The sequence below is a fragment of the Octopus bimaculoides genome, chromosome 15, assembly GCF_046866305.1.
Source record: "Octopus bimaculoides isolate indiv1 chromosome 15, ASM4686630v1, whole genome shotgun sequence".
In the NCBI taxonomy this organism is placed as follows: domain Eukaryota; kingdom Metazoa; phylum Mollusca; class Cephalopoda; order Octopoda; family Octopodidae; genus Octopus; species Octopus bimaculoides.
Genome location: NC_142942.1, coordinates 15,067,849 through 15,082,848, shown reverse-complemented (window position 1 = coordinate 15,082,848; position 15,000 = coordinate 15,067,849). Strand labels below are relative to the sequence as shown.

Sequence of the window (15,000 nt, the reverse complement as noted above, 5' to 3'; positions counted from 1 at the left end):
TGAGGCTGAAGTCATGGAAGATAATTCCGGGTGAAATGCTTAGTGGCATTTCATCTGTCTTCTATGTTCTGAGTTCAAATTCCGCTGAGGTCGACTTTGCCTAATCATCCTTTCGGGGGTTGGCAACGTGTACATGTGTACATACGGTTACACTTGTGCTTCTCTTTAAGTCACTGAGTTGCAAGCAGTAATGGTGTTGTCATTTCTGCTCTCAATAAATCCTCTGACGGCATTTTGGGTTTGAAGTAGACATCCTTTATTCGGGGGGGGGGGGGGGGAACAGGTTAGGGTAAGTGACAGGAAGAGCATCCCGTTGTAAAACACTGACTTGGTAACATACTCATCTAACCCATGGAAATTGCAGATGCAAAAATAAATGAAGGAAAAATCATTATCACCAGCAGTAGTAGTAGTAGTAGTAGTATTGTAGCTGTAAAACTTGTGTAGAATAGTAAACATTATCACTTTTTATTATTATTATTATTATTATTATTATTATTGTTGTTTATAATTTCTTGCAGTTTGCTGCAAGTGATGTTGTTGTTACATAATTGATGTTGTCACTCTTGTAGCAGTACTCGTAGTAGTGTTTCTAGTTCTTGATTGTTGTTGTAGTTGCAGTTGTTGTCATCATTGTTAATTATCCTTTGATCATCTTATTTCAGATATTAATTAGTTGCTAAAAAAAAAATAGTAATAAATGATAAAAAACAGAAAAGTTAATAAACCAAATTGATACAAATAAATATTGATCCATTAATTCATTATAAATTATTATTATTATTATTATTATTATTATTATTATTATTATTAGTATTATTATTATTATTATTATCATATTCATCATCATATCGTCAGTGAATTCTGTCGTAGTTGCTGAAGGAAAGGAGAAGATAGCAGCATGTCATGTGATGTGTGACCTCACTGATTCTCTGCCTGTTGTTGCCATCAAGGGAGTTAGCAACGATTTCATTCTGTTCATTATTGTACTGTGGGGTGGCACACGACATGTTGCATTCTTGTCTTTCGCTTCAACATTTACAACAGATTCCACTGAAAATTTCAGTGACTAAAGTACAGGGCAATAGCATGAATCCATGCTATGGATGTAGTTATAAGTACTAAATATGAGATACTCTTTGGAGATTCTGTGAGTTTTTATTGAGCATTTTGGTATTTTGCATAAGAAGAAAAGAAAAATAGAAAACAGCATCTTACCACATTGATTATAAACATATATAGTGGATTCTCCCATTAGCTTTGATGTTGGAGGGTCTAACAGCACATTGGTAGATTACTCACACATTATTTGTTTTCAGAGGAGAAGGCTTGTGTAAGACTTGCCACACATTTGAAAGATTACAATGGTGTGAGACTAAGCCCATGTGAAAAATAATACTGTTTAAATTAATTATATAGATGTGTGTGTGTGTGTGTGTGTATCATCACTTAACGTCTGTTTTCTATGCTGGCATGGGTTGGATGGTTTAACAGAGGAACTGGCAAATCAGAAGATTGTTCAAAGCCCTGCTCTCTGCTTTAGCATGGTTTTTTTTGGCTGGATGTGCTTTCTAACACCAACGTCTTTATATGTGTGTGTGTGTGTATATATATATATATATATATATATATATATATATATGTATGTATGTATGTATGTATGTATGTATGTATGTATGTATGTATGTATGTATGTATGTATGTATGAACATTCATATAATGACATCATTATAATCATTTAATGCCTGTTTCCCATACTAGCATGGGTTGGACGGTTTGACCATAGCTGGTAAGGCCAGGGACTGCAACAAGCTCCACTGTCTGTTGTGGCATGGTTTGCTTCTACAGCTGGATGCCCTTCCCGACGCCAACCACCCCACAAAGTGTTCTGGGTGCTTTTTATGTGGTACCAGCACCAACATCAGTTCTGCATTGGCCAATGAGTACAGCAATGTGCCAGATACCTCGGTCCTTCGTCATCTCTGTAATGTGTGATGAATTGGGTAGGATTAATATTTGCATTTGTGTGTGTAAGTGTGATTCCTCATTTATTAAATGTATTCTTTGTAGTAATCCACCATGGTCTTTTCTCTTGGAGATTACACTAGTCTTGTTGCCATCCACCCCTCTACTATGTTATATTTCTGTAAGGAATTGAAGAACATTCTATTATTAATAGCTTCGTTAAGACAGTGAGCTGGGAGAATTGTTACTGCACTGGACCAAATGCTCAGTGGCATTTCTTCTGAGTTTAAATGCCATTGAGGTCAGCTCTGCCTTTCATCCTTTTGGGGGTGGATAAAATAAAGGACAGGTCAAGTACTGGGGTCAAAGTAATTGACTTTGCTATCCCCTTAAAATTGCTAGCTTGTGCCCAAGTTAGAAAGAGCTGTTAGTATCACTGATGAACCAGTGGCTGTGAATTGGCAGGTTTTTTTTTCCTGTGTGAGACAAAATGCCTTGTGGTATACGGGCCTGATTGTTTTCCTTTCTGCTTTTAAACCCCACTTCAATTATCCTTGTTTTTCATTCTTCCAGGATCAGTAAAATAAAACCCTTGTCATATACTTGGATGTTAAATAGATCTACTGAATCTTTTTCTTATATATTTCTGTGGAAACTGAAAATTTGCTTTTTCAGCCATCCATGGTGGCTAAAACAAACACTCTGAAATGTTTGTATTGGAGCTCCCAGCATGAATGTCATTTCCAAATTTCTGGCTGAGTGAATTGTGTTGTGGTGCTGTTTTTTTTTTTTGTCACAGACAGTGCCCAACTGACCCTACTATACTGTGTAGTCGACATTTAATTGGGGTTAATTTAAATTGTCATATGCATTTTCTGTAAAAATATGTCGTTTTTACCAAAGTTGGTGACCTTCATTACTGCAGAAGATATTTCTAACTTAGCCAAAGTTAGAAAGCTTCAATATTGCAGAAAGAATACAGCAATATATAAAAGGATGTGCAGTATTTAGTTACTTACCTTACAACACCTAAAGTTGGTATAATTGACAACACCTTCTACCTCCATATTTGTAATCTTGTAGCTCCGAGTTCAAATCACACTGAGATCAAATTTGCCTTTCATCTTTCTGGGGTTGACAATGTACCAGTCAAGTACTGGAATTGTAGAATTAACCATGTCCCATGCTTCCATGTGGAGGCGCAATGGCCCAGTGGTTAGAGCAGTGGACTTGCGGTCGTAGGATCGCAGTTTTGATTCCCAGACCAGGCGTTGTGAGTGTTTATTGAGTGAAAACACCTAAAGTGCCATGAGGCTCCGGCAGGGGATGGTGGCGAACCCTGATGTACTCTTCCACCACAACTTTCTCTCACTCTTACTTCCTGTTTCTGTTGTGCCTGTAATTCAAAGGGCCAGCCTTGTCACACTGTGTTACGCTGAATATCCCCGAAAACTACGTTAAGGGTACACGTGTCTGTGGAGTGCTCAGCCACTTGCACGTTAATTTCACGAGCAGGCTGTTCCGTTGATCGGATCAACTGGAACCCTCGTCGTAACCGACGGAGTGCCAACAACATGCTTCCATATTTGTAACCATGTGCCTATATTAGGAACCATTATTATTAATAGTAAGGGCTGAGAATTGTCAAAGTGATTTGCCTGGGATCAAACACATTACAGTAGTCAAACTCAACACTTTACAATCCAGACCTTGTGAAGGTCAACTTTTCGTAACATTCATCTGGTGAAAAGGCAGGTGGTGTTAAATATAATACAAGTTTAGCAATAGAGGTTCGATAGTCAACTAACTCCTGTACCTACTAATACGTCACCTTGCGCCTACGGTAAAGAAAAGAAAAAAACAAAAACAAAACAAATCATTATTTTCCATTGTTATTATTATTATTATCATTAATAATATTATCATCATCACTATCATAATAATATTCGTTCTTTTACATAAGCCTCATAATTTGCTGGTTCTTTGACAATTGCTAAATAATTGTTTATGAAGATTTCCTTGCAATGCCATGAATGTATACTTCCATTTATTGTTGCTATTCATGAATTACACACACACACACACGTGTGTTTACGTATATACACACATATATACATTTCTATAAATGTATGCATATGTGTGTATATATGTGTGTGTGTGTGTGCGCGCATGCATGTATAAATAAACCATCAATAAACGATCATTTCTTTCTCTTCTTTTCCTAATCAAGTCTCACCAGGACTCTCTCCAGGTTTGTTCCATCTTATTTCATCTCATTCTTTTGTATATATATATATATATAACATATATCTCTCTTACATCTGCTCTACATCCACCACATATTTATACATGTATATATATATATATATATATATATATATATATATATATATATATGTATATATATATATAATATCATGATTTTGTCTTTATGTTGTCTGCTGTTTAATAAATTATCTTGAGGTTGCCAACAATGAATATTAATATTATAAAGAAGTTATTCATCATCATCATCATTATTATTATTATTATTATTAAAATGGTGGTGAGGTGATAGAATCATTAGCATGCTGGGCAAAGTGCTCAATGGCATTTTGTCTGCCTCTACATTCTGAGTTCAAATCCCGCCAAGGTTGACTCTGTCGTTCATTCTTTCAGGGTCGATGAAATAAGTACCAGTTATTCACTGGGGTCAATAAAATCGACTAGCTCCTTCCCCGAAATTTCAGGCCTTGTGCCTGTGCCTTTAGTAGAAACAATTATTATTATTATTATTATTATTATTATTATTATTAAGGTGGCAAACTGGCAGAGTTGTTAGCATGCTGGGTAAAATGCTTAGCAGTATTTCACCCATCTTTACTTTCTGAGTTCAAATTCTGCCAAGGTCAACTCTACCTTTAATCCTTTCAGGGTTGATAAATTAAGTACCAATGAAATTCACTGAGATCAGCTTTGGGGATTGATAAAATAAAGTTCTGGTGAAGTACTTCTGTCAAGGTTTCTAGCCTTAAGTCCCTCCTGCTAAAAGGTTTCTGGCCTTTTGTGCCAAAATTTGAAACATTTGTTCCCATTGAAACTCTGAACATGACTCTTTGGTCAGTGCCGGCTCACCCACCCTGGGTGAATGCCACGAGTACAAGTAATTAATAAGTGACCCCTTTTCCAATGTATCCTTACTTTTCTAAGTCATTAAGGTGGTATTTAAAGGTAATTAGGTAGCCATTTCTAGCAAGAAGTGACTTCATACTTGCTGCTTTGTTGATCCCTGTTTAACAATCTTTTACTAGCCTGATGGAATGGTAAATATAAATTAGAACTGTTCATGTAAGAACCTATTGTTAATCACTCCAAATTCTTTGATTATTTTTAAAATTAATTAAACTCCCAAAATACATAACCAGTGTATTTCATTAGCAAAATGAATGGGAGCCAGTTAATAATGGAAACTTTTCCAATAACTCTTTTGGAACCAAACCCCTGCTTTAGAACAGTTATGGCTCTTAGATACAAAGAGTTCTGCTTTAATTAAGGTGTTTTATATTTAAATTGAATTCTTACATCATAGTTTTATGTAAATAGCCTCTGTTATGTTCTGAGCATGGAATTTCATGATTACAAAAAGGAAGAAAATTCTTTGTTATATTATTAGGCCTCTCTAAATTCTTGAATGGAATGGTATAAGCTATCTCTCTCTTTTTCTATGTTTCTATACAGCGAGAGATAAAAGTAGGAATTTTATTATCTTCCTCTTTGTGTCCGTTTTATCCTCCATTGGGTAATCCAAAATAATAGACGTACAAGGATGTATGTCGATATGTAGGGGAAGCAAGAAAAATTATAATAAAACAAAATAAAATTATAACAAAATGAAAAGAGCAAAAAAATCCAAGACTAAATTAATTGTTCTCTTAATCATTTGAACCTTTAATCTCGAAGAATTATTTACAAAAAAAAAAAAAAAATTCGATTTTGAAAAAAGAATATCAAAAAAAATTTATCAAAATCATTGAAAATAAAAATTTGATGAAATAACTACATATCTTTAAGTATTTATCTTAAATGTTGACAACCTCAGATAAATAAGGTAATGCTTTTTGTGATCATTGATTGCTGCATGATAATTCTTCACCCTTTTTCTTACCCCACAATAAAAAGAGCGAGAGGTGGAAAGCTTTTTTTGTTCTTCTTGTCACCGTTATTTTTCTTTCTTATCTTTCATGTGTGTTCATATGATTCAACCCTCCTTTTATTTTTCTCGATTATTCAATTCCGTCAACCTTCCCTTCCCACTTGTTCTTTTTAGTGGTGGCAGAGCTAAATTTGTTGCTTTGTCTATGAAATGAATCCCTCCCCCTCCCCACCCCAAGTTTTGTATTTTCCCATTGTTAAGGCTTTCTTGTAAGTTAATCACTTACTCAACCAATTTCCAGTCAAGCTTATATATATATATATATATAATGTGTGTGTGTGTATGTATGCATGTATATGTATGCACATATATATATATGCATGCATGTGTATATGTATGTATATATAAATATATATGTATATATATATATATATATATATATATATATATATATATACTAGGGATAGATGACAAGCGAGATGCTTGGAGTCAGGTCAGTTGTGTGTTGGAATCCAATGGGAAACCCTACTGATAGTTGCTTCTGATCGAACCCTATGAAGTGGGGGCCTATGGACTCTTTTCCCATACCCCTTCCAGGAATAGTGTGCAGAAAAGATAGATGGATGTATATATGTATGTGTATATGTGTATGCATTTGTAGCTTGTTAAACTCTTTAGCAACTGTAGTCGAATCATTTTTAACCAATCATCCCTGGCTTAAATCCCTTCTGGAGCACCAGAGTATAGCCTTTTCTAGTGCTTTCCATTTCCTGTTGTATTCAGCCCTCTACATCTGCCTTAATTTATGCAACAATAGATCACTTAATTGCTTAGCTTAATTAAAAATAAATTTATTTGTTTCTGTGGTGAGGCTTTCTCTGCCATTGTATTAAATACTGGAAAAAATAGTTAATTATTTTAAATTTTAAATTTTTGGTTTTATTGCTTTTAAAAAAAAAAAAGACTTTAATCAATACCCTGGGTGATTTACTCTAATTTAACCAATTACCCACCCACATACCCACCCGTTACTACTTCTGCACCCCCCTTACACTTGTCAACCTCTCCTTATTGTTACCCTAAACCACTGACTCCTCTTCAAGCACTGTTTTATTTATTTATTTATTTACTTTTTGATTGTTGTATCTTCCATTTTTTTCTCTCCCTTCCTGCCTGCATCATCTATTCTCTCCCTACCCATCCATGGCCACCACCAACTACAATCACTGGTCACTGCCTTCCTACCCACTCTCCTACCTAATTACCCCTTTCCAAACTCAACTGCCCCTTCTCCAATCACCTCCCCTCCCAACCCCTCTCATCTCCTATCCCCCATCCCACCCAACCCACCACAATTACTGACCACCACCACATCCTTGCTTGATTTTCTTCCTCCCACTGCCTTCCTCCATGATCTAACTACCCCCACCAACATCCCTACCCAAGTTCTCCCTACCTGAACACCTCCCTTACCAAACCAAGACCACCACCCACTGCAAATCGCCAACTGCCATTTCTTCACCCAACCTCCCTCTCTCCCCACTACGTCTGCACCCTCCCCATCATTAACCACCACCTCCTCACCCAAAATGGTCATCTCTAACGCCTCCCTCTCCAACACCTCCCTCTTCAGTTTCTCCCTCCCCAGTTGCCTTCCTCTCGGATCACTTCCCTATCCAATCACCCCCACCCCAACGCCTCCATACCCAACCCCACTTTCCCCAATCGTCTCCCTCCACAACCAAACCCTCCCTGTCCAACCAAATCCCCTACTCGCTCCCATCCACTGACCACCTCTCTACCCAACACTCCCCCCACCCAGACCCCCAACTGCCTCCCCTGCTCAACACAACCACTGACTAACCCTTCTAGACTCCTGTCTTCATCCACCATCTCTCCTCCCCACCCAGGCTCCGCCTTACCCACAGCCCCTCTGCATCCCTAGCTCTGTCCCAAATTTCCCTACCATGGCATCTTCCCTTATCCTGTGAAAATGACCTCCTTAAATTAAAGTTTTTGTCAATTTTTTTTCTTAATGCTTCCAATTTTGTTTTTCTTAGTTTTTAGTATATATATATATTGCTTTTATTTATTTACATATTTATTCTAAAACGTTTGCTAATGGCAACAAAGGTTAGTCAATAGTACTTAAGTAAGTTTTTTTTTTTACCATCGATGTTATATGTATATATGCGCATCACTTTTTACTTAAAGGAGGGAACAGGTGCACACATATACACACTCATGCATGTTTGCACAGATACACATGCATAGGGATGCATGCATCCATATGTATATATATTTTCACATGTGCACATGCATGCAAATATGCATTTACACAACCATACCTGCATAAATATACACATGCACCTATGCATGTGTGTATGTATGTTTACATGTGTATATCTTTGTGTATGTGTGTACACATACCTATGTAAATATATACATATAAATATGTGTATACCTGTGTATGTATATGCATACCTGTTTCCATCTATGTATGTATATTTTTATATATGCATATGTGTGTGTGTGTGTGTGTGTGTGTGTATATATATATATATATATATATATATATATATATATTCAGGGTGGCCCCAAAGTAAGTTTACAGTTATTCAACTATCTCTTTCACATTCATATATTAACACTTTAGATCTTAATTATAAAAAAATATGAAACCATTATTCTATGCTAATTTGGTTAATTTTGTCAAGCTCCCTTTTCAGTTTGTAAGATAGAAATTTAAATTTAATAAAATGTTTTAAAAAAGATATTTGAAGTTCCTACATGATAACCGTAAACCTACTTTTGGGCCACCTGTATATGTTTATGCATTTATGTATGTGTGTATGAATATATATATATATATATATATATATATATATACATGCATGCATGCATCTTTGCATGTGCACACATGTAGCAGATATATTTCCCCTTAACGAATACATAAGTACTTGGAATAGCAGAAAAGAAGTAAGCAACATGGAAATATGTATGTAGTCTCTGCAAGCCATGACCATTCCAACTGCCAACCTATCAGTCGATCTAATAAAGAGTTACACCATCAAAGTGCTCATAGAATCAACAAGAAATAGAACATAAACCAGCTAGAAGACTTCCAGTTAATGTTTTAGGATATTTTATCATTTAATCATCCCATTGTTTTTTTTTTTGTCCAATACCCAACCATTTGCTTGCTGTTGCTATTCATCTGTGTATTAGTCTTCAGTTAGATCTCACATCATAGCTGCACCAACTTACTACGGACACAGTAAGACCATGTTGCATATATATATATATATATATATATATATATATATATATATATATATATGTGTGTAGGAAAATGAAAAAGAAGGCAGAATGCTAAACTTGAAGCATATTTTAATAAAGATTTCTAACCGGTTTTCATTGCGAAAGCAAATTATCAAGAAGGAGAATGAAAATGTTTTTTTACAAATAAGTACAAAATGAAGAAAATAATATATAAAAAAAATAATATATAAAAAAATAAATATACCCATACATTATATTGTCTTTGAGCTTTTGAAGTTCAATAGTAGTTCATGTATATAATGGTAGGAAAAATAAGGATGCATGAGAGGTGAGAGTTTTGTTAGGTTTAAAAAAAGGGTGACAAGTTTGTGTTAAGCAGGAAATGTGGTGTCAAAACAGGAAGTGTGTGTAAGGGGAGACAAATGTTTTTAGTTGGAGTTATGAACTCTTTTTCAACAGGAAGTTTGTCTCCCCTTACACACACTTCCTGTTTTGACACCACATTTCCTGCTTGACACAAACTTTTAACCCTTTTTTTAAACTTAACACAACTCTCAACTTTCATGCATCCTTATTTTTCCTACCATTATATACATGAACTACTATTGAACTTCAAAAGCTCAAAGACAATATAATGTATGGGTATACTTATTTTTTTTATATATTATTTTCTTCATTTTGTACTTCTTTGTAAAAAACATTTTCATTCTCCTTCTTGATAATTTGCTTTCGCAATGAAAACCAGTTAGAAATCTTTATTAAAATATGCTTCCAGTTTAGCATCCTGCCTTTTTTTTCATTTTCCTATTATTTCTCCACGTGCGGTTAACACAACCCCACTATTTACTGACTTGTATATATATATATATATATATATATATATATATATATATATATACATATATATATATAAGTAGATGGATCTTCGTCAGTTTTAGCAATGAGCATTCTAGTTGTCTGTCTGATTATCTTCCTGGATTAAGTAGTGAATGAATGTTCCTCATACATGTGTACCCTTATCATATTCCTCAGGCTGAATCAGCATGTCAAAGTATGTAACAAGGCTGGCCCTTCTGAAGAACTAGCACAAGACAATTGCCTCAAGGTACCTTGTAAGGAAATTGAGAACCAGAGATCTTATGATTGTGAAACACATGCACACACATACACATATGAATCCATTCATTTTTACCTCCAGCAACTCCCTTTATTTATTTATTTATTTATTTATTTATTTAGCCATGTATCTTTGTGTCCAACCCGATGTATCTATGTCTGTATTGATATGTATGTATGCATGCATGTATCTATTTATCTATATTTATGTCTCGTATATACACATACACAATTTTGCAATTATATATTCATATTCATTGATTGTACTTTTTTTCTTTTCATTTACAGTCGGTAAGCATAAACCTACCTTTATATACACATATCGAGGCTATATAACGGGGGTCTTCTACTAATATATTTTTGCATTTCGTCTTACCATTTAGTCTTACCTCATGTTCTTTGTGCATAACCAAAGGAATATATGTGTGTGTCTATATATATATATATATATATAACCACATACACATATACACACCAGAAAAATCAGGAATTTGTATATAGCATTCTGTGCAACATTCATTAACTTAACCATCCTATTTTATACCATTGGGTTCCTCTCCGTTATTTTCCTTAGTTTTTTCCATTTTATTTTTATTGTGCAATTCCCTCTTTGCAAGAAATATATGTAATTTTTTTTTATATATATACAATTTTGTTTACTAACCTGCATTCTCAGTTAGACTGTCCTATGTCGATGAGGTCAAATAGCCTGAAACATATGTCCACAGTTATCCCTTGGTCTGCACACAAGGATCAGACTGTCATTTCCCTAAGCATGTAAATTAACTTGACAAATTATATTCTTCATATCTTGACGTTTATCTCCCCTTTTCCTTGTGTGTTGCTAACAATTGATACTAGGTTTCATTTTTTTTTTTTTTGTGTGTGCCCAGCTCAGATGGAAATTCATAAAATTGTAAAGTTATTGCATGATGCATTCAATACTTCACCCTTTAATTTTACTCACACACACACACATTCATATACATACATATTTAATTATAGACACATGCATACATGCACGTGCTTAGTTATAGGTGGAAGGGTCTTGTTGTTATTGTTGATGTTTAACCCTAGGTCGACCCTGACCAAACAGATCTTTGATCAAAAGTATTCCAGCTATGACCACACTATCTTTTACTCATGTGCAGAGAACCTGGGGACCACATATCCAACGTGTCTGCCCCCTTTTAAGGATAGTACTGAACGATCTGAGGGAGATTTGACTATTATTTCTAGAAGATCATATGACCATACAGAGGCTCAATTGCAGTGATTTCAATACTAGTAGTGATGGTTTGGGAAGAGATGAAGCCACAACTCAGTGAGTGAGCTTCTCTGGATGCTGGGCAGATGAGGTTGACACTTCTAAATGTGACAAACAAACCATCTGAAGTTGCTAAACTGGATGATTGGATGACCAGCTTCAAGGTTCATTGCACAGTGATAGGGTTGAGTCAACATGAAGCTATGGCAGAGGACATGCTTGACTATGTTGGTGCGAAGTGGTATTGAACCTGGAATCACAGAATTGTGTAAGAAACGTCTTAACCGCTGGGATGTACCTGAGCTCATCTTTCTAAATAAAGAAACACTATTATCTGCACAAGGGGGCCTGTGTGTGAGGATCCAAATGGCTCAGATGTAATCTGCTGTGTCACATACATCACGCTCTCTGTAACCATGGCGAACCACCCCTGACACACACACATCTAAATATGTACACACATACCTATAAATATATGTTAACATACACATGCATACACATGCATCAGTGTTAACTTCTAATTCCTGTCTTATCTTGGAAATCATTACCAAAGCTAATCAGTTTGTAACCAGGCAATAACTGTAATACTCTGTTCTCTCTCACCTTCTCTTTCTCTCCCCCCCTCTCTCTCTCTCTACATACTTTCTTCTTCACCCTCTCTTCATCTCCCTCATCCCGTCTTTCCTCATCCCCTATCCTTATTCTTTTTTCTTATCTTCACTCTCTCTTGATTTTTTTTTTTCACTCTCTTCTACTCACCTCTCTATTCATTTCTCCATCTTCTCCAAACTCTCTCTCTCTCTCTTGCTCTCTCCTCTTCATCTCTCCTCATCCCATATTTCCTTCCCCCCTTGCACTCACTCACCTCCCCCGTCCTAATTCTCCTTTATGTTCTCGGTTAATTAATCCGCTCTTTCTCTTTTTTTTCACTCCCTCTCCTACTCACTCCTTTTTCCCACTTTCTCTTTCTCTCTTCATCTTCTCTACACTTTCTTTTCCACCATCTCTCTCTCTCTCTCTCCCTCTCCCTCCCCTTCATTCCATCATCCTTGCCCTCCTACACTCACTTTCTCTCACTATCCTGATTCCACTCACCTATCCCCACTCACCTATCCCCACTCCTCTTGCTCCCTCACGCTCTCTCTCTTCTCTCCCTGTCTATCTATCCGTCTTTCTCCCTCTCCCTCTCTCACTCTTTCTCTCTCTCTTCTTCCCTGTTTGTCTCTCTCCTTCTCCCCCCTCTCTTTCACTCTGTTCCCTCCAGCCATCATCAAACTCCCTATCACGTACAACAATCGAAACACTTCAACCCTTCCACATTTAGTTTAAGCCTCAACTCTTCCAATTCCCATTTCAGGGTCACCATGATCCTTCTTTTATCCCTTTTCCTTCTTCAGCATTTTGTATATCTAACCATCTTACTGGTTTTGTATTTTGCACTAGGTTAACTAACCCCTGTGTATTTAGTACCAGCTTAACTAACCACTTTGGTATTTTGTACTGGATTACCCTCCTTAATGTGGTATTTATGTACTTGGTTAATTAACTCTTCTAGCATCTTGTACTCAGTTAACTAACCACTGTGATGTTTTATGCTGGATTGGTTAATTACCGAAGTGTTTTGCTTCAGGGTAGCTAACCATCTTGATATTTTCTATTGAGTTTACTAACTTCTGTGGCATGTTACAACAGATTAGCTAACTTCTTTAGCATGTTATTCTGGGTTACAGCTAACCTTTCATTTTGTACTTGGTTAAATTTTGAATTGGGTATTTTGTGTGATGACTTTTGTTTTCTTGCTATGGGTTCACTAATTATCTTGACATCTGGTACAAGGTTAACTTAGCATCTTATACTTACCTGAACTGACTGTTTTGACTTGTCCTCAGTTAACAAATGTGATGTCTTGTACTGGGTCAACTGGTGTGACATCTTGTACTGGGTTAACTTGACTGAATTGACATACTGGGGTAACTGACTTGATGTCTTGTACTGAGTTAATTTTAGTTGACATCAACTAGCCCCTCCTCCAAAGTCACAGACCTAGAAAGAATTATTATTATTGTTAACGTGGTGTTTGGACCAAATCGTTGGCATGTTGGACAGACTGCTTAGCAGCGTTTCTTCCAGGACCTTAATTCCTGTATTTAAATCTCACCAAGATTCACTTTTGGTCTGACAGAGTTTGTTGGGGTGGATTTTTCTATGGTGAGATGCCTTTCCTGTCACCAACCCTCACCTGTTTCCAAATAAGGTAATGCTTCTTCATGGCCAGACATGTTTTCACAGAGTATTGGAAATGAACGACGTTCATTTACAACAATTATGCAATGTCAAGATGAGACACAAATATACACACACACACACACACACATATATATACATATATGTGTGTGTGTATAGGCGCAAGCATGGCTTTCTGTTAAGAAGCTTGATTCTGCCAGCTTTCCACATTCCACTCCATTCATATTAAGCAACTGTACACTACTCTTGTTCATCCCTGTATATATGTATGTATGTGTGTGTGTGTATGCATGTATATGTGAGTGTGTGTGTGTGTGTATGTATATATGTGTGTATGTAGGTATGTCCTTATTTAGTTTATTTCAAGATTTCTTGCTGGTAGAGAAAGAACTGGTTTCTAACCTAGATCCAAGCTTCCTTCATTGGGTATTTTTGTTTGTTTGTATGTATGTATATGTGCAGGTTTGTATGTTTTGTTTCATGTATGTATTCTTATGCATATAGCTACATATCTAGACATGCTCATATATACTTAAATGATAAACTTCTGGAAAGTTTTACCAATTTTTACACTTCCAGTGATGGATTGGATCTGTAGTCTCCGAATTAACTTTCTTCTGTCTGGTTTTGAGAAGCCTAATTTCTCAAGATTGGTATTTAAGCAGTGTGTTACATATCCTAGGGCCCAAATAATTACAGGTATAAACCTGAACTGGTAATCTGGATAGAGTATATGTATGTATGTATGTATATTTGTGTGTGTATGTATACATATGACAGGCTTTTTTTGGTTTCTGTCTACCAAATCAACTCATAAAAAAGCATTGGTCAGCCCTAGCCTATAGTAGAATACACTTTCCCAAGGTGCCAAGCAGTGGGAATGAATCCAAGACCTTGTGCCCATGTGTTTGGGAAGCAAATGTCGCAGCCACACAACCATGGCTGTAGCGGTGAAATACATTTTTTCTGCTGCTTAGAAGACTCCATTGAAGTA

At 36.1% G+C, this 15,000-nt stretch overlaps 1 protein-coding gene across 5 annotated transcripts in view; it reads left to right on the top strand.

The window, feature by feature from the left end:
- The window catches only part of LOC106872901 (endophilin-A), a 190,397-nt gene that overhangs the window by 145,853 nt on the left and 29,544 nt on the right, over positions 1-15,000 (top strand). For 4 of the 5 annotated variants that reach the window (XM_089363475.1, XM_089363476.1, XM_089363477.1 and 1 more), the window contains one exon: positions 4,196-4,216. The exons of the other annotated variant lie outside the window; for it this stretch is intronic. In XM_089363475.1, coding sequence (XP_089219601.1) covers positions 4,196-4,216 — 21 coding nt within the window. The remainder of the gene's footprint in view (positions 1-4,195; positions 4,217-15,000) is intronic. 5 annotated transcript variants of the gene reach the window in all.